The sequence below is a fragment of the Cololabis saira genome, chromosome 10, assembly GCF_033807715.1.
Source record: "Cololabis saira isolate AMF1-May2022 chromosome 10, fColSai1.1, whole genome shotgun sequence".
Taxonomy (NCBI): Eukaryota; Metazoa; Chordata; class Actinopteri; order Beloniformes; family Belonidae; genus Cololabis; species Cololabis saira.
The window spans coordinates 38,968,717-38,993,518 of NC_084596.1; the positions used below are offsets into that span (position 1 = coordinate 38,968,717).

Here is a 24,802-nt window from a genome sequence, read left to right on the forward strand (position 1 = left end):
GTATTTGAGGCCAACATGAGAACGTTAAAGGGGGAAGGGGGGCGTGTGAATTGCCCGTGATTTGCGGACGTAATTGAGGCCACCATGAGAACGTTAAAGGGGGAAGGGGGGTGTGTATTGCCTGTGATTTGCGGACGTATTTGAGGCCAACGTGAGAACGTTAAAGGGGGACGGGGGGCGTGGCTGCTCAGCACGGCTATCAGCGATGATCAGGCTCCGGATGAAGCCTGACACGCTGAGTCCTGACAACTGATTAATGTAATAACTTAAATAGGGTACAATCAAACTAAGTTTTGCTCCCGCTCTATTTTTAAATACGCACACTTGTATGCTTGTGTGTGTTGTTGTAAGGCGGCGCTCCATGTGTGTGTAGACGGCGCCTTTTCGGTCGGTGTGCCGCGTGTGTGTTTTAAATACAGAAATGACACACAAAACTGAGGGTGCGCCGTATGGTCGTCAAAATACGGTAATTGGAATAAATCATTCAGAAGTGTAAAAGAGAGCACTCAAGATGTCTGCCTGAACAAGCTCCAAGGGGTAGCCTTTTTTATTTTATTCTTTTTTAGGTAGGTCTAAATTATACCTCTATTTGTATGAATCAATAAAGCTTTAGCCCAAAAAAAGTCAAGAAGCCGTTTTTAGATGCTTATTTAATTTATTCTACTGACCAAAAGACATGCTTAGGGAGACACCATCACTAGGACAAGTGTGTCTCGGGAAACAAACTGGGAATCCTTTCCGAAAGAACATCATTCTTCCTCATGTCCTTTCTGAAATAAATAAAGAAAATGCAATATAAGCATTGAGTTATTAGTTTAGAAACACAAGAGTTACATTATGAGTACATTCATAGCTTGTGTGTTTATGTATGTGGAGGTACAAACCTTAGCCCCCCCGTCACGGCTCTTGACACGTAGCTTGTTGACCTGAGACTCAGCGATGTCAGCTCTCTCTTCAGCTTCATCAAGCTCGTGCTGTAACTTGCGGAACTTGGTGAGATTACCGTTGGCCTGTTCTTCCTGTAGAACAGAAACACCATATACATATAGATATTAAATATCCTACATGCATTACAGGTATGATGTATAAAGCTGCTTGTTAAAGCCATTTGTACTTACAGCCTCCTCTGCAGTCCTCTTGTAGGATTTCACCTTAAGTTGCAGCTTGTCCACCAAATCTTGAAGACGAGCTAGATTCTTTCGGTCTTCTTCGGTCTACATTGAACAAAAAGAGAAAAAGATAATAGGAAATGAATAAAATTACATACACAGATGTCATTTTCAAAGCTAGAAGAGACTTTAGTCAACTCTGACAGTTACCTGATAAGTAAGCTCCTTGATACGCCTCTCATACTTTCGAACTCCTTTTATCGCATCACCAGCTTTTTTCTGTTCACCTTCCACTTCATTTTCAAGTTCCCTGACCTGCAGGATACCACAACAAAAGTCAACTAGCAACAATCTTATTTACTGCAGCAGACATTTATATTAAATACTTAAATGTAAGAAGTAAGGAGGGAACTTCTACTAACCCTGGACTCCAGCTTCTGAATCTGCTTCTTTCCTCCCTTCATGGCGATCTGCTCAGCTTCATCCAGACGGTGCTGCAGGTCTTTGATGGTTTGCTCCATGTTCTTTTTCATGCGCTCCAGGTGAGCGCTGGTGTCCTGCTCTTTCTTCAGCTCCTCTGCCATCATGGCAGCATCAGTAATGGCCTTCTTGGCCTTCTCTTCAGCATTTCTGCATTCCTGCACTGCCTCCTCCACCTCATTTTGAAGCTGGGATGTATCAGCCTCCAGCTTCTTCTTCTGGTTCAGCAGGCTGGTGTTCTGTTTTTAAGCACATGTTAAGTATGAAAAGGGCTGAAACAAATAAGTTACAGCATATTGTATACATGATCACTACAGCCTACCTGTGAGTGCAGTAGCTGCACCCTCTCGCTAACATCCAGCAGTTCTTGCTCTGCAAGTCTGCGACTTCTCTCAGTTTGCTCCACAGCAGCCCTCAGTTCCTCCAGTTCAGCCTGAAGCAGGTTGTTGCGTCGCTCAACAATGGCTATGTTTTCCTTCATATCATCGTTTAATCGCATAGAGTCATCAAGCTGAAGCTGAGAATCCTAAAAGATGAACCCAAATAAATTAATTATCTGATACTCTTTTCTTTTTTATTAACAATTGCAATAACATCATTATATTTGTATTCCAATTATTTTTATTTGTACCTTCAGATGAGCATGAACCGACTTTAATTGTTTCTGGGCCTCAGCTGCCTGCCTGTTGGCTTGGCTTAGCTGGATTTCCATCTCATTGAGGTCTCCCTCCATCTTCTTTTTCAAACGGAGGGCTTCATTCCTGCTGCGAGTTTCAGCCTCAAGAGAGCTCTGCAGAGTATCCACAGTTCGCTGCTGGTTTCTCTTTGCTTGCTCCATCTCTTCATCTTTCTCAGCCAGCTTACGCTCAATGTCAGCCTTGACTTGGTTGAACTCAAGCTGGACTCTGAGAATCTTTCCTTCCTCATGCTCTAGTGAGGCCTGTCATGGAGTAGGCAACTTTAGTGAAAAGCTCATGACCTTTTTACCAAAATATGTTGACATTTCAAGGTGGATTTTGCAGCATACCTCTGCTTCCTCCAGGGCTGTCTGTATCTCAGACTTCTCTTGTTCTAGCTGCTTTCGAATCTTCTCAAGCTCATGAATGCTCTTTCCAGTCTCACCAATTTGTTCAGTGAGATCGGAGATTTCCTCTAAAAGTCAAATTGTGATACTCTAAAAAGATGTTCTATTGGGGAAATTATTGTTTTGAGGTTGAATGATAAATTGACTCACCTTGTAAGTTCTTATTCTCCCTTTTCATGGTCTCCAGATGTTCAAGGGACTCTTCATACGAGTTTTTCAGTTTGAAGAGCTCAGTACTTTGAGTCCTGGCTTCTTTCTGAGCACTTTCCAGCTCTGATTGACACTCCTCATACTTCTGTTTCCACTCTGCCAAGACCTGAAAGACAGTGAACATTTCAGATTAAGCATTTCATTCCGGAGAGAATGTGTATGAATGAATAATGATTTCTGTAAAGCGCTCTGGGTGCCTAGAAGGGCGCTATATAAATCCAATCATTATTATTATTATTATTATTCCTTCACATAATACAATTGTATTTTTATTAATGTATTTAGACCTTGTCAAAGTTCCTTTGCTTCTTGTCCAGAGCAGCAGCAGAAGCATTGGACCTCTCCACATCCACCATGAGATCTTCAATCTCATTCTGCAGCCTGTGTTTGGTCTTCTCCAGAGAAGAACATTTAGCGTTCACTGCTTCAACAGCTTCCTCAGCATCCTGCAGACGCTGAGCCAGTTTCTTTCTGTAGTACGGGAGAATGTAAAGCAGTCAACCATTTGTGATCTTGTTTCTCTAATTTATTGGTTGAATGCTATAAAACATTCAACCATTTGTGATCCTGTTTCTCTTCCTTGATTATTCAACTACTACTTATTATGAGCATGCCAACTAGTGGCAAGAACATATTGCATCCCATATTGACCACTGCGCACCAGCAGGTGTACAGCATGATATGGAAAAAAAAATCTCCCAAAAAATAAAACACGCCCGAAAAAACATGAAAATGGAGGCGATATATTAGTATACAGAAAAGGTTTCCCTTTTCTTCTTCTTCTTATTCTGCACGCTTTTTCGTTGGTTAATGTGGCCCGAACCGCAACGTGCACTCACACATAGCATACATCAACACATGTGGATCCATCTTGCCTTGAAGGTCAATACTTTTCTCAGTCAAAAGTCTTACCGAGAATGGCGCTTATTGCTCGGCCGAACTTTATCGTAGAGACATTGTTCAAATTTTCAAACACTCGGCCCGATTGGCACTAAAGGACCTAACAACCTCATAATGCCAATTATCAAAGTTTTTGCGATATTTAACTTTCAATTTAAAAAAATTCCATTTGACTTTGGACGCTTGTTGCTAGGCAACAGGTTATCATAGAGACATCGATCAAATGTTCCCTGACTTGGCACACTGTGGACTTCAACATATTGAAATTTCATGAAGCTGTGATTTAAGGACATTTTATGTCAAAATCCATGCCAACTGGCCCCATTCATTCGGATGGGGCTTTTTACCATGGTGAAAAAAAAACCCTCTTTGTTAATGTAGTCTGAACCGGAACGTGCACCTACACATAGCATACATAAACGTAACATGCACCCAGGTGTGTTATACATCAAATTGTGTGTCTCGATCCTGCAACGATGGGCATTACTTTTCTCAGTCAAAAACGTTACCGTGGCGACGATAGACGCCAAAAAGCGCGCCCCCCCTTCATCTTATTGGTCCATATTTGATAGTTCCTACTTTCTGCCATAACTTTTGAATGGTTTGACTTAGAGAGTCGTGGCTGGTGTCATCTGACTCTGTTTTGTCTCCTTCACCTTAATTGGTGCAAATTAGCCCCGCCCCTTCTTCTGATTGGTCGATATGTGATAGTTCTTATTTTCTGCAATAACTTTTGAATGGTTTGACATAAAGACTCGTGGGTGGTGTCATCGGACATGGTTTTGAGTCCTTGACCATAATTGGCTATATATATATTTATATTTATATATATATATATATATATATATATAATATAATATATTACTGGCTATATTGGTATAGGTCAACTGGTTTTCTTTAACTCATCTTTCTGGATTCAGCTGATCTAAGATCTAAGATTTGATCTTGTTTTCAACAGCTCTTCTTTCTATCTTAGGTCCATATTCTTCTCTTTGGTGAATATTCCTCTTTTAAGCGCCTCATCCTGTCTTCACCTCCTTTCTTCTTCCATAATCTCAACAGTTTTCAAATATTTGAGCTATGTTTTAACATTTTCTTCACATTTTCAACTGATTTCAACAATTTCTTCTTTCTACATTTCTGCAGTCTTTCAGTCGTTTCACTTCTATCAGTCTTCCTGGCTTCCTTCAAGAGTATTTTCTGTCTATGATCCCTTCCTATTCTTGCTCCTTCTTTGCTCTATTTTACTTTATCATCTCCTCCTCTTTATGCCCCTTTTGCATCTTCTTCTTTCTTTTAAATGTTATTTGGATGATTTTCAAGTTGTATAGCGATTGAAAAGGGTTCTCACCTTCTTCATACATTCCAACCACTTCAATTAAATTCAACACTACAGGAAATGCAACCTTTTCTAGTTCAAATTGAAATGTTTTTGACTCACTTGGCTTCTTCCAGTTCTTCGGTCCTCTGGATGGCATCAGTTTCATACTTGGTTCTCCACTGAGCCACCTCAGAGTTGGCCTTGGACATGCCGCGTTGCAGTTCAGCCTTGGCCTCCTGTTCCTCCTCATACTGCTCCCTAAGCAGGTCACAGTCGTGACGAGCCGACTGCACACCGTGGGCTAAAGCATTCTTGGCCTGAAATAGTAGCATGTCTAAATATTTTGATCTTGTCTACATTTATTTTGTTCTTTAATGTGGTTTTGTTTTTCATACTTTAACTTCCTCTTCCAGTTGTCTTTTAAGGTCTTCAATTTGTTGTGTGTAGGACTGTTTTCCTCTGGTGAGTTGAGACACCAGGGAATCCTTCTCTTCAAGCTGCCTTGTAAGTTCACCTATTTTAAGCAGGACGTTAAATAATCTCTTATTTTGTCAAAGGTGAAATTTGCCATTCAGTTGAAGAACATACCATTTTCAGTTTGAAGCTTTGCTTTCTGCATGGTGAAGTCATTGATGCTACGCTGTCCTTCCTCTGCCTTTGTTTTATATTCACTCATCTGGTCCTCCAAAGACCTGCACATTTTCTCCAAATTGTTCTGAAAACCAGACAATAAAAATGTACTACGCAATATCAAGAAAAGCCAGATATATACAGTAAAAATAATTTACCTTAGACTTGACAATATGTTCCATATTGGAGACCACGTCATCTAGTTCCAGTCTGAGCTCACTCTTCTCCTTCTCCAGTTTCTGCTTGACTCTCTGCAGGTTGTCAATCTGCTCTCCCAGGTCAGCAACACTGTCAGCTTGTTTCTTCCTGAGTGTTGAAGCAGTGGCTTCATGCTGCAGAGTGGCCTCTTCAAGGTCTCTGCGGAGTTTCTGAAACTCGGCCTCCCTCTTCTTGTTCATCTCGATCTGAGCAGCTGTGGCTCCACCAGCCTCCTCCAGCCTCTCACTGATCTCCTCCAGCTCTCTGGCCAAGTCTGCTCTCTGCTTCTCCACCTTGGCTCGAGCAGCTCGCTCTGCTTCAAGCTCTTCCTCCAGCTCCTCGATACGAGCCTAGACCAGAAACATTTTGTGATAAATATTTAAATAGAGGTTCTTGAATTGTCATGTTGTGTTGCTTGTTCATAGTTTATCCAGAATGAATTGTCACCTGCAGCTCCTTCAGCTTTTTCTGAAGCTGGGCAGACATCGCCTGTTCATCCTCTATTTTGCTATTGAGTTGACTGATTTCAAAATCTTTCCTGAGGATTGAAAAGTAAAGTTTTATGAATTACTGATTATATTAAAACAATTTAATATTGTTTGTATGTGTTGTTATTGCATTTGCAACTTACTTTTTCAGCCTCTCTTCAAGTTGCTGTTTGTCATTTTCCAAGTCCATGACGCTCTCTTGGGCCAACTTTAGGTCTCCCTCAAGCTTTCGCTTTGCTCTCTCAAGGTCCATTCGTATTTTCTTCTCTTGCTCTAATGACCCTTCAAGCTGCGAAATTATAAAAAGAAATTTAAGTATCATTTCTTGGTATTTCTTAACATTAATATAATCTAGGGATTTCTTACATCATCCACTTGCTGCTCCAGCTTTGCCTTGGCTTTGGTCAGAGTGTTGACTTTGTCTTCTTCACTCTGCAGGTCATCCAGCGTTTGCTGATGAGCTTCCTGTAAAGCTTTCTTTTCTTTGGTCAACTTGGCAATGATTTCATCCAAAGCAGCCATCTCCTCCGTCAGGTTCTTTACCTGATTCAAAAAATTAATAGATCATCAATAGCTATCAGCGTTTCATCAGAAATATAGTCTTTCCAGACTTAATCCTATGTTTCAAAGTACCTTGTTCTCAGTGGCATGTTTCTCTTTCTCCACTTTAGCCAGAGTCAGCTCCAAGTCATCAATATCTTTCTTGAGCTCAGAGCACTCGTCCTCCAGCTTTCTCTTCTTTGCAGTGAGTTCAGCATTCATCTCTTCCTCATCATCCAGCCTTTCTGTCAGCTCTTTGGCTTTGGCTTCCATCTGAATTTTGTTCTTGATGAGCCCCTCACATCTCTCCTCTGCATCAGTAAGATTATCTTGCTCCTGTTATTATTAAAAAATAAATAAATAAACATAATTACAGTGTAAACAACCATTGAAGTTGATATCTTAATGTTCTAAGAAAAAAATATCATACACTTTGGCATTGGAGCTGCAGGTCATTCTTCTCTTGGAGAACAGAAACCATTTTTTCCTCTAGTTCCTTTCTGCGAGCTTCAGATTTTGCATAGGCCTCTTTTAACTTTATGAATTCATCCTTCATGTTGGCCATCTCCTTTTCAGTTTCTGCAGATTTCAGCAGAGGTTTTATCTTGAAATACATCTTCATCCAAGGCCAATTCTTGACCCCCATGAAGGACCGGATGTTCCACTGGATCACAATTATTGCATCCCTGTTTACAAGAAATGTTGTCATTTGTGACATGAAGCAGAATGAATAAAACTCATGGGACTTTCAAAGAGTTTCCCCAATGTGAAACTCACCTGCGTTCGACAATCTTCTGGAATTCAAGTCTTGCCAGATGACCTCGTGCCCGAGCTTGCATGCCAGTGATAATTAGTGCTAGTCGGTCGTCTCGCATCTCTTCTAGCGCACCCAGCAGTCCAGCTTTGAAGAACACCTTTTTAAAGGATATTTTTCATATTCATTATTAAAGTAGATGTTTTGCACATTCTGCATTTTAGAGTAACAGCAATGAAAATTCGCACCTTAGTGTGCCCCAATCTGTACTGATCGTGGTCTATGTCCAGAGAACCCAACAGTTTCTCAGCTGCCTTCTTGTTGTCAATGAACTGTCCCTCAGGAATGGAGTTTGGGTTCAAAATCCGGTATCTGTTACACAATTGCATCATATAATTTAGTTTCTTCTCATTTGATTTTTCTTTCTGTATTTCTTATCGAACACAAACCTCTGCTTGAAATCCGCATACTGGATCCTGTTGGGGAAACCCTTTCTGCAGATCCTGATACCTTCCAGCACACCGTTACAGCGAAGCTGGTGCATCACCAGAGGGTTCTCCATGGCCCCAGGAGTCTTGGTCTCATTGGGGATGAGGCAGCGCACAAAGTGAGGGTGAGTGGACCTCAAGTTGGTCATCAGCTTGTTAAGATTTTCCTGCAAGGTTTAACATATCAACAATGGAGTAAATCATTCACCTTGTGTTTGAAAGTGGGTAAAAACAGAGGTGTCAAAAAGAATTCACATTCATTACTCAGGTAGAAGTATAGATACTAGAGTTCAAAAATACTCCTGTAGAAGTTGAAGTATCAACTCAAGTTTTTTACTCAAAAGTAAAAAAGTACAGGTTTCAAAACTACTTAAAGTGTAAAAGTAATGTAAGGGGGAAAAAAGCCATTAAGGACAAAAGCCATTGAAAACGAATGCTTCTTAGTATAATGCAAACATATTAAAGAACCATATATGTGTACTATTGAGCATTAACATGTGTTTCAGAGAGCAGGAGAAATGATGACTAGTTGCCTATAAGTATTGTAATGGTGCAAAAAGTCAAACTTCAGAGGCATGTTATCATTTATCCTAACCTTTTATTGGAATGTACATCCAAGTTTAGTTGTAGGAATAGATAACCAAAATTTCTACTTAAGTAAAGTAACGAAGTATTTGTACTTTGTTACTTGACACCTCTGGGTAAAAATCATTGTGCATTTCATCCATATGGATTATTTAATTTATTGTCATGGAGAGCTCAGTGTTGTATAGTGTTGTTTGTTATTTAAGCTCCTAGCTCATTTTAATTGTTTTTAAAAAGCCTTCACATACATATCTTTTAAGAAATATGTCATAAATATGGTCTTTCTATATTAATTCTATACATATTACTTGGAAATCTGAATCAAAAATATCTTACCCTGTGCAAAGCTGATACCGTTTGGAAGGATGAACCTTTCTTCTTAGCACCTTTACCTTTCGCGTCTGCAGCTGTATAGAGAAGATGACATTTGACTTTAGAACAGAGATTCAAAGATTTTTGATGAGGTCATAATTTTTCAGGACTTACTCGGCTGTGTCAAATTGTTTATACTTATATTTTTCAGTGACACATTTTATATGTACTGAATACATTCCTGATAAGTGAATGTACACATACCTGAGTCGGCTCCTGCGTAACCAGCAAAAAGCACTCCTAAAAGTTTGAGTGTGGACTTCTGGAAAAGACCAACAACCGTCTCATTCAGAGGATCCTTGTTCTTCACCAGCCAGTTGTTGATATTATAATCAACAGTTCCAGCGTAGTGAACCAGTGAAAAATGGGCCTCTGGTCTTCCTTTGACAATTCTTGGCTTCTGGAAGTTGTTGGATTTCCCCAGGTGGTTGTCATAGAGCTTGGCTTTAAAAGTGGTATCACTGGCTTTGGGAAACATGCACTCCTCCTCAAGGATGGACATGATACCCATGGGCTAACGAGAGCATAATTAAGAAAGCAAATAATTCAGTAAGACAAACAAAATAAATGTTTTTATCTCAATAAGCAATGAACTCACCTTCTCAATCAGGTCAATGCAGGCCTGCAGATCCATACCAAAATCAATGAAAACCCATTCAATGCCCTCTTTCTTGTATTCTTCCTGCTCCAGCACAAACATGTGGTGGTTGAAAAACTGTTGCAGTTTTTCATTGGTGAAGTTGATGCACAGCTGCTCAAAAGTGTTGAACTGTAATGGAAATGAGAGGAAGCAAAATGAGCTCAACAAAAAAATGTAAAAACAAATTAATACATCTTTTTGTGTTATTCTATAGAATTCCACTGAAACTCACATCAAAGATCTCAAATCCAGCAATGTCCAGCACACCAATGAAGTATTGGCGTGGCTGCTTGGTCTCAAGTGACTGGTTAATTCTCACCACCATCCACAGAAACATCTTCTCATACACTGACTTAGACAGTGCACCAATAGCATAGTGCACCTTCAAAATAAGATAATTATTATAATACTTAAAACATATCTTTACATGAATTCAAACTTACTTTACGCTCTCTGCTCTCTGACCTGGTCACAACTTTGTCCCTTGGTGACCCACTCATTACCGACTTTGACTCTTGGGTGACAGAGACCTTTTATGAGGTCAGCAGAGTTCAGGCCCTGCAGATAAGCAACTTTATCCACTTCTATAGAAATGAAAATGATATTTTGTTCAAACATACATGGGGAACCAAAGGAACATCTGCACTATTGTACATGCAGCTATGCAAATTCTTTATTATTAGCTGTGTTGCTTAACATGCTGAAAAGTAGAAACCATCAACAAGACTAAATCATGCAAATCTTATATTATTATCTTATATTATGCACCAGGATTGCAACCATTTACTACCCTCAAAAGAAAGACGTACTCCTTTTCAAACATTTGATAATAGAACAATCAACTCTCCACAATTGCATTTTTTTAATCTCAGAAATTCTTTTTAGTTTAGTCCAGATTTCTCCAACTAGTTCTCCAACTAACAATAATCAAAAAAATATACTTTTAACAGCCCCACTCGCCTTCAGTGCCATCAGCCTCTGCCTGTTCTTCACGCTGCTTGTTCTTGAATTTCATGTTGCCTTGGTGCATGATGGCACCAGTCAGTTTGTAAATGCTGTTTTTCTCTTCTTGAGTGAAACCCAGCACATCAAAGGCATCCTAAAATCAAATCAAGAAATCTTTGCCAGCTTTGTACTTTGTTATCATATGTGTTATATTATATGTAATGTTTTTGCTCTTATGATTCATAAGCTCAACTCACATCAGTGGCATTCAGCTCATCTGCGTCATTGATAGAGGTAACTTGTGTCTCTCCTTGGGAGATGAAGGAGTAGTCGTAGGGGTTGTTGGTGATAAGGAGCATTTCTAAAATTAGATAAAAAGTGAGTATTATAAACTACATACTGCAGGACAGTGTTAACAATATTTACTCTCCATTAGTTTTGGACACTTACCCAGAAGTTCAGGCTTTGCCTGAGACAAGATCTGGTAGAAAATGTGGTAGTCCCTCTCAGCTTTGAGTTGGTAAGTCACACGTGACTTTTCCAGAAGGTCTGTTTGGCGTATGAACTCTGTTATATTTTTGTCATACTGGAAAAATCAATCATCTCATGCTCGAAGATTGTTTTTCAAACACAATCACCTTACATAACAGTCTGGATTTGACAGATTTAAGTGCAAAGTTGTGTGCACAAATGGCCTGGGCTTAAACAAATTATTACAATCAAATATGTGTTTTAAGTCAATTTTCAGGTTTATGCAAATCATACCTCACACTGGATTTGTGGTTACAACACCAGAGTTTAATAATTAAACTCTGGTGTAATTAAAAAAGAGGCAGTTTTTTTTTTTTTTTTTTTTTCCTAAAGTATTTGCTATTTATTTATTTTTTTACTTTCTTGGACCATGCTGATAAGTTCGGCAAATGAAAGACTTATAGGTATTGCAGCCCTACAGTTATGAATCATGTCTCCAAGTGCATCCAAATTTTAAATACTGGGATGAGCTATTAGGACTGGGCGATAAACAGAAAATTTACTGTGATGACCGATGTCAATTTTCCCATGTCTTTAAATTCGGTGTTGTGATTTAAAAAAAAGAAAATGAATGTTTTTTTGTCTGTTTTGAGTGTGTTTGCTGAAAGGTTTATTTTCATTCCCCTTTAAGACGATGTACAGCGTGTGTGTAATCACGTGACTTAACCCATCCAGTCTGAATGAGAAGGGAAACCCAAGACAATGACTGATGGTTCAAACGAAGAAGCGATTGACATAGCCGCAGAACTAAATATCAGGGCTCTCACTGGCGCATTTCAACAAGTTCACATGCTCTCACGCCACACATGGCATTTCTCACGCTGGGAAATTCACTTTACCGCACAGTAATTCCAACAGACCCCCTGCAAACGAGTCAAGGTACTGTATGCTACTGTGCACTGAGCCGTAAACTCAGAGCAGCTGTCTCGAGCTACCAACCAATCAGGTCTGAGTTTCAGCTTCAAGCCTTTCATGAATGCCTAGTGGAGGTAACCTAAGTTACAACACACATTACTCTTAAACAAACACAAACGGAGACACACAAGCCACCACCGTTTTGGGGGCCAATTTGAGGCTAAATGTGTCTTTCTTTGTTTATTTTTTTTGTTTGTTTAGAGCAGAATGAGACCAATGTTGTAATTAATAATAATAAAAATAATAACAATGAATACAGCACGAAGACAAATTATTTAATATTTCATGAATATTGTGAAGAGACACTGGCCACTACAGTGTTTTTCTTTGTTATAGAATAAATAAAACGGTCTATTTGATATAGTCAAATTTGTTCCTTCTGAAGAAGGGTCGATGGGACACTGGGAGGGAGACATTCCACGCACAGGGTTTAAACGCCTCATGAAAGTAGCAACAAAAGGTACAACATACCATTGCGTTTATTGTGCATTTATCGTTATCGAGGTAAAACTTATCGTGATTTTGGTTTGATGTCATATCGCCCAGCCCTATGAGCTATTGTATAAAAAATATAGAATGAAGTGAAACAGAAGATTGATTTAGTTTCACTCACAAGTCTCAATATCAGCAGAGGCCAGCTTCCCCCTGTTGTCGAAATGAATTCTGATGAATTTACCCTGAAAGGAAAAGTTGTGTTCACTGGAAATTGAAATCAGGAAAACACATTTCTTGTTGAGTTATGGGAAACATGTAATTTCACTGCATTCCTGTATTCACTCACAAATCTGGAGGAGTTGTCATTCCTGATGGTCTTAGCATTACCAAAGGCCTCCAGAGCAGGGTTAGCCTGGATGATTTGATCCTCCAGGGTTCCCTAATGTCACAAAACAAGGTCTCACCATCAAGCATACTGTCAAATTGAAGTAAACTGATATTTTGGTTCTATTATAATAAATAAACAAATATGTAATTTAAGTGAAAGAGTTAAAGCTAACAGAATAATAAATTTTTAATAAATAAAGAGAGGTCACATAAGACAACCTTCTTCTCTTGAGATTGCTCTTTCTTGCCACTTGGTGCAGCAGCGATGCTGGCAAAGTACTGGATCACACGTTTGGTGTTGACAGTCTTTCCAGCTCCGGATTCTCCGCTGAGTTAAAAAAAAAAACAATACCTTAGGCCCAAGAACGATGGTGAACAGGTGACAACAGGTGGTGCTTTGACTTACGTGATAAGAATGGACTGGTTTTCTCTGTCTGTCGGCAAGAGATTACAAAATGTTAGTGGAAGGAGCCTTTAGTCATAGTGCATGTTTGAACAAGATATAATAATTGAAAATGATTTCTGTACCAGACAGCATGTACTGGTAGGCATTGTCAGAGATGGAGAAGATGTGAGGAGGAGCTTCACTCCTCTTCTTTCCTCGATAGGCAACAACCACGGATTGATCGTAGACTGGGAGCCACTTGTAGGGGTTGACAGTCACACAGAACAGCCCAGAGTAGGTCTGGCAGGTCAAGAGAGGGTTAGAGAGGTTTGCTTTCAGGTGCAGATGATATCAGTGACAAAACAATTCAGTAGGTAACAGACTCACATAGATCATCCATGCTGCGTAACGCTCTTTGAGGTTGAACAGCACAGCTGGCTCATGGAGAAAGGTGAACATCGCCATGTCTTCAATTTTATCAAACTTTGGCGGGTTCTGGGGATTTATGTCATCCTCCTTCACCGTGACAGTCTACAGAAAGAAGTACACATCTTACGCAAAGCTCAAAACTTGTATTAAAAGACTGTTAAATTGCACTGATGCCATGCTGATACCTTTCCAAATTCAGTGTTTACAGTAACTTTGTCACCATCACGACTTTGGATGCTGGCTTTGACGTACTCAACCTCAGCATCAGGAACAAAACATTCCTTCTTCATGTCAAATATACGAGTCTGAGCCTCCAGACGCTCCTTATCAGATTTCCTCAGAAAAGGAGCAGCAGGCCCAAACTCTGCCATGAGAGCGTCCCCCATGTTTTAAACTTTGAAGAACAAAATATTGTTCAGGCAAAACCTATGGGAGAAAAACAGTTATAATAAAAGCTAAAACAAATAATTTGGCATTATCAACCAGTAATTTGTACTAATGCCATTTGTGTTTTCCATTTAATAAAAGCAATAATTCCAGTGGCTACTGTCACTTCTAAAAGCAGTAAACTGTTTAAAACTGTCTAAAGGAGTAAGCTTGCATGAATATTAGTAAAATGGATATGAAGATGCCGTGATGTATCTGATGTATCATATACGAAATTATCAGTACAATCATCAAAAAAACATGCATTACTCTGTTGTTCTGACACAAACTTGTGAATTATAAAAACATCCCTTCAAACTGAGTTTCACTGTCATTTCAAGGTTGCTTTGAATCTTACTTTTCAACAAAGTGAAACACTGACTTCATACAAAATGTAAACAGCTCAGTCTATCTACAGTAACAACAGCTTTCAGTAATTTCAACAGTCCCCAGCCACAGCAGAGCAAGTCATTTTGTTCATTTAGCTGGTGGTTTTCTTACCTCTGACTGTCAGCCGTATGAAGTGAAATGATGGAACCAGTGGAAGACACCAGTCAGCCCCTCCATTAATAAAGGTTGCAAGTCAGCCAAATATGGGGATGAATATTAAAGAAATGGCATCCGTGTTGCCCATTAAAAAAAAAAAAAAACTCTTAAAATTGGATAGAGCCCAGTGTTGCTATTTGTTGCTCTCACCTTGAACAACCAACCACTACACCAAACTGGACATGACAAAGAAAGGGGAAGGCAGGAGGTGGGGGAGCAAGGACAGGCTATTGTGTATCAAGTCCTTCTCATCTGCCCCAGTCAGTTGTACATAGCAGGTTATTAATATTAAGGAATATTAAGAGCATTTCAGTTTTAAGCAAGTTCTTGTGAGAGTCAACTGCATAAATAAACCTTTTAGGACTTTTACATCCATGTTCAGCTATACCACTTTATCGTGTTACATATCACATGATTAAGTTGATTATTTATTCTCCATAAATTACTTATATATTCTTTAAAGGAATCCATTAATGTTTGACATGGTATATCAAAATGAGATTGGTCTGAATGTATAAAGATAGACAACCGTGCCTTCATTCTCAAACTAAATAAAGTATTTAGTGCCCATGAGGCAGTCAGGATTTATTGGACGGCAAACATTAAAAGATCTGGCATTCAACAATTCTCTGTGCAGTGATAGGATGTGAAAAATATCTCGAGAAGAAGAACGGAGAGCTTCAGCTGTTGTTTGCAGAGGCAAGACTACGCCAAGGTCACAGCTGTGAGGTCTTTTTGTTATCACTCACCACTGTTAACGGTTTGATCTACACTATTAATCCAACCTTGTTCACTTTGTATTGTTTCCTTCTCTTTGGCAGCAGTAGACATGCTCAGACACAATGCTGTCCAACTCATGTAACATCTAAAGGTACTTCACAGAAGTGCTGTATGTTTTGGGAGTGACCATCACTTTTTCCAAATAAATGATGAATAATGTTGAATCAGCCTTTAAAGGAAGTTAAGATTAATTAACATTAATAACAACACCGGCAACAGAGCCCTGAATTATAATGATTATTTGAACTGGTTGATGATGTTTGGTTTTAATAATGCTTGATGTTGTTATTTTATGCTTGTATTTTATGCTTTTATTCTTTGTAAGGTGACCTTGGGGACTTGAAAGGCGCCACCAAATAAAATGTATTATTATTATTATTATTATTATTATTACTAGTGTTTGGCATCATATTGATTATAAGCTTTGACCTTTGAATGTCCTATTAAAGCTCAGGTGGTATGCTATGATGTGGTTTGTTTTTTTACACCAGGCCTAATCTCAGGCTTATGTTCTTAAATGGCATTTGATATGCAGCTATTTTAGCCTGCAACATACTCCAAGAAAAAGATTAGGAAAGTCTGAAATGTTCAAAAACAATGCTCTTCAGACAGAAAGTAGAATGGATTTGTATATTTCTCTTTTGACAGTAATGTTAAAGTGCTCTCTTTCTACAGTCATTTTAATCAATTAGAGACACTTGGTGCAATTTTACTCTTATTAAGGGTATAAGGGGTAAAAGCACAGGCTTTAGCTGAACAAAGTATGATTTCTGATCATTTATATGGCACTCTATCAAGAACAGTAATTCATCAACGACTAATATGTATTTGACAACCGCTACAATACGGCGGTACATTCACAAATGCCTTTTAAAAATTTACTACACAAGAAAAGCTATAAATTAACCTTGTCAAGAGGTGGCATCAACATCTCTCTGCTCTTAAGCAACTGATATAGACATTGTAGTGAGATAAATCACTATTCTAGGTCTTATTGGAAGAAATTAACGCAATGTACCTAAACTGTTCAAATTAACACATCCAAAATCCTGGGATCGTATGGGACCACTGATCATAGCAAAGGATGTTTATACTTGTGTGGTGGCATGAAACCATCACACAAGATTCCATTATATAGAGTAGAGTATTATAGTGTTTGCTGGCTCCAATGCGATCTATTTGAACTCGTTCTTAATGGTTTATACTCCCAATCGATTGATATGTTCCTTGAAGGAGCCTCACACTTAGCAATGCCATCCCTATGCACAAGGCAAACCCACAAGGCGTATGCACCTGACAGTAGAACCTGGACCTCTGAAGGGGGGTGTGGGTGAGCAGATGGCAGCAGAGTTTTGAACATATTGCAGTTTTTAAGGCTGGAGGGGACACCAGTCAGGATGGTATTGCAGTTGTCGAGTCTGGAGGTGATGAAGGCATAAAATTCCTGTTTCAGAGACTGAGAAGGAGAGAGTGGGTCGAAGGTGTGCTACTGAATTCATCCTTACTGGCTTATACTCCCAATTGATCGCTGTGTTCCTTGCCATCCCTATGCACAAGGCAAACCTACAAGGCGTGTGCACAGACAGACTACTGACAGTAGAGCCTGGACCTAACAGTAAAATAAGATACGAAAGGCTGGGAGAGTAGGGGCATGCCATCTTCAGGAATCTCACATCTTTTAAACGTATCCTTTTATTGAACTTTTCCATTCACTTGTTTGTCAACAGTCTTTTGCTTTCCCTTTACAACTTTCGTCTATTAATTTTGGAATTATCGCTGATTACAAGATCTCTCTTCATACTGTTGTTTTAGAGCATTTCTCAATTTGCAAGTCACTTTGGCTAAAAGCATCTGCTAAATGTGTAAATATAAATGTAAATAATGTAGAGAAGTACACTGCAATTTAAAGCAACCTATACAACCTTCTAGACCACATCTTTTCCTGGGACATCTCTACATTTTTTCTTCTTAATAAATTAATAAAACCATGAGTAAGGTGGCATGTGCGAATATTAGACCAGTATGCCTGCAGTACTGATCTCCATCCTTCCATCCATTTTCTTCCACTTATCCGGAACCGGGTCGCGGGGGCAGCCGTCTCAGCAGAGATGCCCAGACTTCCTTCACCCCAGACACTTCCTCCAGCTCTTCCGAGGGGAGTCCGAGGCGTTCCCAGGCCAGCCGAGAGACATAGTCTCTCCAGTGTGTCCTGGGTGTTCCCCGAGGTCTCGTCCCGGTGAGACATGCCTGGAACACCTCCCTAGGGAGGCGTCCAGGCGGCATCTGGTACAGATGCCCAAGCCACCTCAGCTGACTCCTCTCAATGTGAAGGAGCAGCGGCTCGACTCCGAGCCCCTCCCGAATGACCGAACTCCTCACCCTATCTCTAAGGGAGCGTCCAGCCACCCTGCGGAGGAAACTCATCTCGGTCGCTTGTGTCCGCGATCTTATCTTTTCGGTCACTACCCAAAGTTCATGACCATAGATGAGGGTAGGTGCGTAGATTGACCGGTAAATCGAGAGCTTCGCCTTTCGACTCAACTCTTTCTTCACCACGACGGTCCGGTACACCGACCGCATAACTGCGGACGCTGCACCGATCCGTCGGTCAATCTCACGCTCCATCTTTCCCTCACTCGTGAACAAGACCCTGAGATACTTGAACTCCTCCACCTGAGGCAGGACTTCTCCCCCCACCCGGAGAAGGCAAGCCACCCTTTCCCGATGGAGAACCATGGCCTCGGTTTTGGAGGTGCTTATTCTCATCCTTGCCACGTTGCACTCGGCCTCAAACCGCTCCAGCACATGCTGAAGGTCCCGGTCCGATGAAGCAACAGGACAACGTCATCTTCAAAAAGCAGAGACGAAATCCTGTGGTTCCCAAACCGGATCCCCTCCGGCTCCTGTCCATAAAAATTATGAACAGGACAAAGGGCAGCCCTGCTGGAGTCCAACGTGCACCGGGAACAAGTCTGACTTACTGCCGGCGATGTGTTCCAAACTCCTGCTCCGATCATATAGAGACCGGACATCCCTTAATAGAGGGCCCAGGACCCCATACTCACCGAGCGCCCCCCACAGAATTGCCCGAGGGACACGGTCAAATGCCTTCTCTAGATCCACAAAACACATGTAGACTGGTTGGGCAAATTCCCATGAACCCTCAAGCACCCTGCGGAGGGTGTAGAGCTGGTCCAGTGTTCCAGGGACGAAAACCGCATTGTTCGTCCTGAATCCGAGGTTCAACTATCGGCCATATTCTCCTCTCCAGTACCCTGGCGTAGACTTTCCCGGGGAGGCTGAGAAGTGTGATCCCCCTATAGTTGGAACACACTCTCCGGTCCCCCTTTTTAAAAAGAGGGACCGCCACCCCGGTTTGCCACCCCAGCGGTACTGTCCCCTTCATCCATGCAATGTGGCAGAGGCGTGTCAACCAAGACAGCCCTACGACATCCAGAGACTTGAGGTACTCAGGGCGGATCTTATCCACCCCCCGTGCCCTGCCACCGAGGAGCTAACAAACCACCTCAGTGATCTCGGCCGGGTGATGGATGAGCACATCCCCGAGTCCACACTCTCTGCTTCCTCAATGGAAGGCATGTCAGTTGGATTGAGTAGATCCTCGAAGTATTCCTTCCACTGTCCGACGATATCCCTAGTTGAGGTCAACAGCTCCCCACCTGCACCGTAAACAGTGCTAGCCGAGTACTGCTTCCCCCTTCTGAGGCGCCGAACCAAAGGACAGAACAAAAAGGGACAAATTAACAAATGAAACCCTTAATTGCTTTCTATCGTTAATGCCAAAATCACTTTGAAGTGTTGTGAGATGGAAACACAAAGTCATCGCAAAGTAGCAAGAGCTTTACTGTCACAACATTTTTTCAGAATGTGTTGCAGGCCTGAAATGCTGAATTAAATGTTAATTAACAAGTTAAAAGAATTTTTTTTTTTTTTGTGGCTGTGGTAAAATTTACTACAGTTACATGACAATATTGATTAAGGTGAGAAAAGTTTGACATGTATTCTCAGTTCTTTTTTTAACGGCATATCACAACGCTGATTTTTTTTCCGGTCATGAAAAAATACATTGATCTAATTAGCTTTTTTAGAGACCTTAAAAACACCAAAAAACAAAGAAGTGCATGCTTTGAAATGTATTCATGTCAATGACCTGTTCATTGGGCTTCTGTCCAAAAGGCCTATGTAGTGACTCCCTTTGGTCTGCTCTTGTCTATATGGCATTGTTTTCTTCTCTTTATCCTTGAGGACAAAGATAGGTTGTGAAATTCCTGCTGGCTGCCTTTAAGGGCTTGGTGATTGAGAGGATAACTTGAGGACAGCTTGTGACGCAGCAACCCGTGATAAGCCAATGAACAACTAACAATATCCTACTGTATATGCACTATATGTATTTGAACTTTCATCTTCTTTATGTATCCCTAAGTCTATTCCAGGCTCTGGGTTGAGAACACTTGTCCATCCATTTAGGGTCTCATTCTCAGCTGTCCAGAGTCCTTGAGTCTTTGACTTTTACAATCACATAAGCAAGCAGAGGAAGGTGTGAGCCACCTTACCCCACTTAAGTTTGTAACTGGAGCCAGGAAAGCTATTGGTAGTATATGTCCGTTGATGTTGTGTAAGGTCACTTCTAAGGGGTGTTAAATTCTGGGAAAGGCTCACAGGAATTGATTGTTCTCTATCCTTGTTTTCTGTTCACACATGTACACTGCGGAGCCCAGTAGGGACTTTCATTCTGAGTACTGCTTTGAGGGGCTAGGACATAATGAAAGTGCTCAAAGTTACTTATTGCAAATTAATCAAAAAATCATGTCTTACTTAATTGATTGAATTATATAAATCATGTTTTCTTTCAGGCCATTATTCTGTACGAATCCACATTATCTGCCATCAGCCAGCTTCAACGACTCTGCTTCCGTCCTGTGATCTAAAGGGCTTTGGTGATGCTTTTTACTGGAGAAAGACAGACCTCAACAGAGAATTCAGAGGTGATTTATTGTGACTTTACTGTTTGTGATATTTGAGACATTTTTGTCTGTAAACGTATCAAAATGGACCGTCATTGAGTGAAAGCAAAAGACTGACTAACTAAATTACAGAATGTTCACTCGTCTGTGCCCATATTTGTTTATGAAAATACATTTGTGATGGTCAAGTGGTGTTTCTAGTTTTCCTCGTATGAACATAATCCTGCAGCGGTCGCAGGTTCGAGTCCCGGCCCTTTGCTGCATGTCGTCTCCATTCTCTCTCTTTCTACCCCCTTCCTGACTACACTTTGAATAAAGGCCAGTAGAGCCACAAAATCTTAAAAAAAAAACCCACGTACATAAAGTATTGTAAGATTTATTGAACTTACTGGTTTGTCGTTATCTAGTTAGGAAACAAAACTAAATCTATGCACGTATTGGAAGGATAACCATATTTGTGGAAGAAAATTAATTTATGTTTTTGCAAATGCAGCAGAATTTCTTTGACTTTTTTCCTCATTCACTGTGCTTCATTTTAACTTAATACACCTAGTGTGACAACAATTTATTTAAAAAAAAATCCTGACTGACTAATAACACCAAATGCTTTCTTCAAGATAGATTTATGAAGAGAGATTAAGGGGGGTGACCATAATTTAACCTCCCTCAATAGAATCAGTGCCTACAGGTGGAAGCTGGGAGGAGGTGGAATTTTAAAAGCAGCAGCACCATCTACTGAAAATAGATCAGATTGTATCTGAGAGGTTAGTTTCTCAGCTCCTTTTATAGACCTATGAATGAGATGGAGTAATTGGAATAAATCATTCAGAAGTGTAAAAGAGAGCACTCTAGATGTGTGCCTGAACAAGTTCCAAGGTAGCCTTTTTTATTTTTTTATTTTTTAAGTAGATTTAATTTACACCTCTATTCGTATGAATCAATAAAGCTGTAGCCAAGAAAAAAGTCAAGAAGCCGTTTTAGATGCTTATTCAATTTATTCTACTGAACAAAAGACATGCTTAGGGACACCATCACTAGGAAAAAATCCTTTTTGAAAAAACATTCTTCCTCAAGTCCTTTCTGAAACAAAGAAAGAAAATGCAATATAAACATTGATTTATTAGTTTAGAGAAACAACTGTTACATTCATAGCTTCCATTTATGGGTGTGGAGGTACAAACCTTTGACCCCACATCGCGGCTCTTGGCACGTAGCTTGTTGACCTGAGACTCAGCGATGTCAGCTCTCTCTTCAGCTTCATCAAGCTCCTGCTTTAACTTGCGGAACTTGGTGAGATTACTGTTGGCCTGTTCTATATACATATAGATATTAAATATCCTAGATACATTACAGGTATGATGTATAAGGCCACTCATTAAAACCATTTGTACTTACAGCCTCCTCTGCAGTCCTCTTGTAGGATTTCACCTTAAGTTGCAGCTTGTCCACCAAATCTTGAAGACGTGCTAGATTCTTTTGGTCTTCTTCGGTCTACATTGAACATAAAGAGAGAATGATAATGGAAACAGAAAAGGAGAAAGCCATCAATTAAAATACATTTAAAATACATACACATATGTCATTTTCAAAGCTAAAAGAGACTTTAGTCAACTCTGACAGTTAGCTGATAAGTAAGCTCCTTGATACGCCTCTCATACCTTCTAACTCCTTTGATAACATCACTGGCCTTTTTCTGTTCACTTTCCACTTTATGTTTAAATTCCCTGACCTGCAGGATACCACAACAAAAGTCAGCCAGAGACAATCTTATTTAATGCAATGGATATTTATATTAAATGCTTAAATGTAAGAAGTAAGGAGGGAACTTCTACTAACCCTGGCCTCCAGGTTCTGAATCTGCTTCTTTCCTCCCTTCATGGCGATCTGCTCAGCTTCATCCAGACGGTGCTGCAGGTCTTTGATGGTTTGCTCCATGTTCTTTTTCATGCGCTCCAGGTGAGCGCTGGTGTCCTGCTCTTTCTTCAGCTCCTCTGCCATCATGGCAGCATCAGTAATGGCCTTCTTGGCCTTCTCTTCAGCATTTCTGCATTCCTGCACTGCCTCCTCCACCTCAGTTTGAAGCTGGGATGTATCAGCCTCCAGTTTATTCTTCTGGTTCAGCACATGTTAAGTATGAAAAGACTATGAACCAACTTTAATTGTTTCTGGGCCTCAGCTGCCTGCCTGTTTTGGCTTGGCTTAGCTGGATTTCCATCTTTGAGGTCTCCCTCCATCTTCTTTTTCAAATGCAGGGCTTCATTCCTGCTGCAAATTTCAGCGTCAAGAGAGCTCTGCAGAGTATCCACAGTTCGCTGCTGGTTTCTCTTTGCTGTCAAAAGCGTTACCGTGGCGACGATAGACGATAGACGTGGGTGGTGTCATCTGACTCGGTATTGAGTACTTGACCTTCATTGGCATGCGGCCCCCCTCTCTGGTCATCCCGCTGCTGCTTCCACCTGCCTGCGCCCCCCCATCCCCTCTGGTCATCCCGCTGCTGCTTCCACATGCCTGCGTGGATGTCTGCTGTGTGGATGTCTGCTGTGTGCTGCTGACGTCCCTGACCCCCCAGTCTGGCCCTCGGCAGGAGGGTCCCCCCTTATGATCCTGCTCAAGGTTTCTTCCCTCCTAAAGGGGAGTTTTTCCTTGCCACTGTTTGACTTAAGGCTTTTCTCCCACTAGGAGAGTTTTTATCTGCCATTGTTTATGTAATAATTGCTCGGGGGTCATGTTCTGGGTCACTGGAAAGCGTCTAGAGACAACTTTTGTTGTATTAGACGCTGTACAAATAAAATGTAATTGAAAACTTCTGAATGGTTTGACATAAAGACTTGTGGGTGGTGTCATCGGACATGGTTTTGAGTCCTTGACCATAATTGGTGCAAATTAGCCCCGCCCCTTCTTCTGATTGGTTGATATTTGATAGTTCCTACTTTCTGCCATAACTTTTGAATGGTTTGACATAGAGAGTCGTGGATGTCGTCATTTCTGATATGTTTATGATGATAAGTTGAGTTTTATGTGAACAGCAAAGGCACTTTTTATAGTATTATTGACCTAGGAACGAGGGGGGAACCCGGGGGGGGGCGGGGGCGGCCATGAGTGCAAGGGCCCATTCATTGCTGCTTGCGGCTTTAATATGGGATTTTATCACTATTTATCACTATGTGATGCCATGTCAACACGCTCTTGATTTTTTACAACTCCATTCAATCAATTTTGAAATTATCGCCAACTACAAGGTCCCTCTTCATGCTGTTGCTTAAGAGAATTTCTCAATATGCGAGTCACTTTGGATAAAAGCATTTGCTAAATGTGTAAATATAAATGTAAATAATGCAGAGAAGTACAATGCAATTTATAGAAACAAAAACAACCTCAAAGAACACATTTTTTCCTGGGACGTCTATGCATTTTTTCCTTGACAAGACAAAAAAAACAGGAAATACATTTAAAAAATACTAATTCCTGATGGGAAATTGATTAATAAAGCCATGAGTAAGGAGATGTGTGCGGATATTGGACAGGCATGCCTGCGGTACTGATCTGTCCCACGTAAAGAATAGGTGGAACATTTTTAAATGTGGAATAAGTGAGATAAATACTTTCAAGACATGTTTGCGGGGCTGCTGAGTGGCACAGTGGTTAAAGCAAGCGGCCCATATACTGAGGCTCCAGTCCTCATGCAGCAGTCGCAGGTTCGAGTCCCGGCCTGCATGTCGCCCTTTGGTGCATTTCGCCTCCATTCTCTCCCTCTCTATTTAAAAAGAGAATGGGGTTCTTTGGTGCATGTCGCCCCCATTCTCTCTCCCTCTTTAAAAAAAGACATGTTTGCAGAACTAATGAGACAAAATAACAACTAAAACCCTTAATTGCTTTTTATTGTTAATGCCAAAATTACTTTGAAGTGTTGTGAGATGGAAAATCACAAAGTAGCAAGAGCTTTACTCTATCTACTATATCACAATGTGTTGGAGGCCTGCAATGCTGAATTGAATGTTAATCAACCTTTTAAAACAGATGCAATTTTTTGTTGTGGTGGTGAAATTTATTATAGTTATATAAGAATATTAAAATTAAGGTAAAAGAAAAGTACAGTTTTTTGACAGCAAATCATATGCAGATTATTTTTATTTTTCCGGTCATCAAAAAAAACTTTTTTTAGAGACCTTAAAACCAACAAAAAAACCAACAAGTTCATGTATTGAAATGTATTCATATCAGTGACCTATTCATTGGGTT

At 40.4% G+C, this 24,802-nt stretch overlaps 1 protein-coding gene and 1 pseudogene across 1 annotated transcript; both read right to left on the reverse strand.

Moving 5' to 3' along the window:
• Positions 1-635: 635 nt before the first annotated feature.
• On the reverse strand, positions 636-14,227 carry LOC133453027 (myosin-7-like). The gene is made up of 37 exons (XM_061732864.1): positions 14,012-14,227; positions 13,785-13,928; positions 13,541-13,697; positions 13,419-13,446; positions 13,232-13,340; positions 12,972-13,064; positions 12,804-12,867; positions 11,195-11,293; positions 11,002-11,105; positions 10,760-10,898; positions 10,265-10,383; positions 10,032-10,181; positions 9,758-9,928; positions 9,364-9,673; positions 9,124-9,194; positions 8,164-8,369; positions 7,963-8,086; positions 7,738-7,874; positions 7,391-7,646; positions 7,054-7,296; positions 6,787-6,963; positions 6,564-6,709; positions 6,380-6,470; positions 5,893-6,282; positions 5,693-5,819; positions 5,500-5,618; positions 5,225-5,421; positions 3,171-3,354; positions 2,824-2,989; positions 2,617-2,741; positions 2,221-2,529; positions 1,912-2,115; positions 1,532-1,828; positions 1,320-1,424; positions 1,119-1,214; positions 885-1,019; positions 636-770 (listed from the first exon to the last, which is right to left on the reverse strand). The coding sequence occupies exons 1-37, from the start codon at positions 14,210-14,212 to the stop codon at positions 750-752; spliced, it is 5,814 nt and encodes a 1,937-aa protein (XP_061588848.1). The 5' UTR covers positions 14,213-14,227; the 3' UTR covers positions 636-749.
• A 6,296-nt stretch (positions 14,228-20,523) lies between these two features.
• LOC133452251 (myosin-7-like) lies at positions 20,524-22,690 on the reverse strand (annotated as a pseudogene).
• Positions 22,691-24,802: the final 2,112 nt, after the last annotated feature.

What these genes read in the sequence shown, in the direction of transcription:
- LOC133453027 (XM_061732864.1), bottom strand. Translation starts at nt 14,212, where the DNA reads ATGGGGGACGCTCTCATGGCAGAGTTTGGGCCTGCTGCTCCTTTTCTG. An exon ending in TATGCGGATTTCAAGCAGAG is followed by an intron (nt 8,087 to 8,163) that starts GTTTGTGTTCGA and finishes ATTGTGTAACAG; the next exon opens with ATACCGGATTTTGAACCCAA. An exon ending in TCAAGGAGCTTACTTATCAG is followed by an intron (nt 1,215 to 1,319) that starts GTAACTGTCAGA and finishes TGTTCAATGTAG; the next exon opens with ACCGAAGAAGACCGAAAGAA.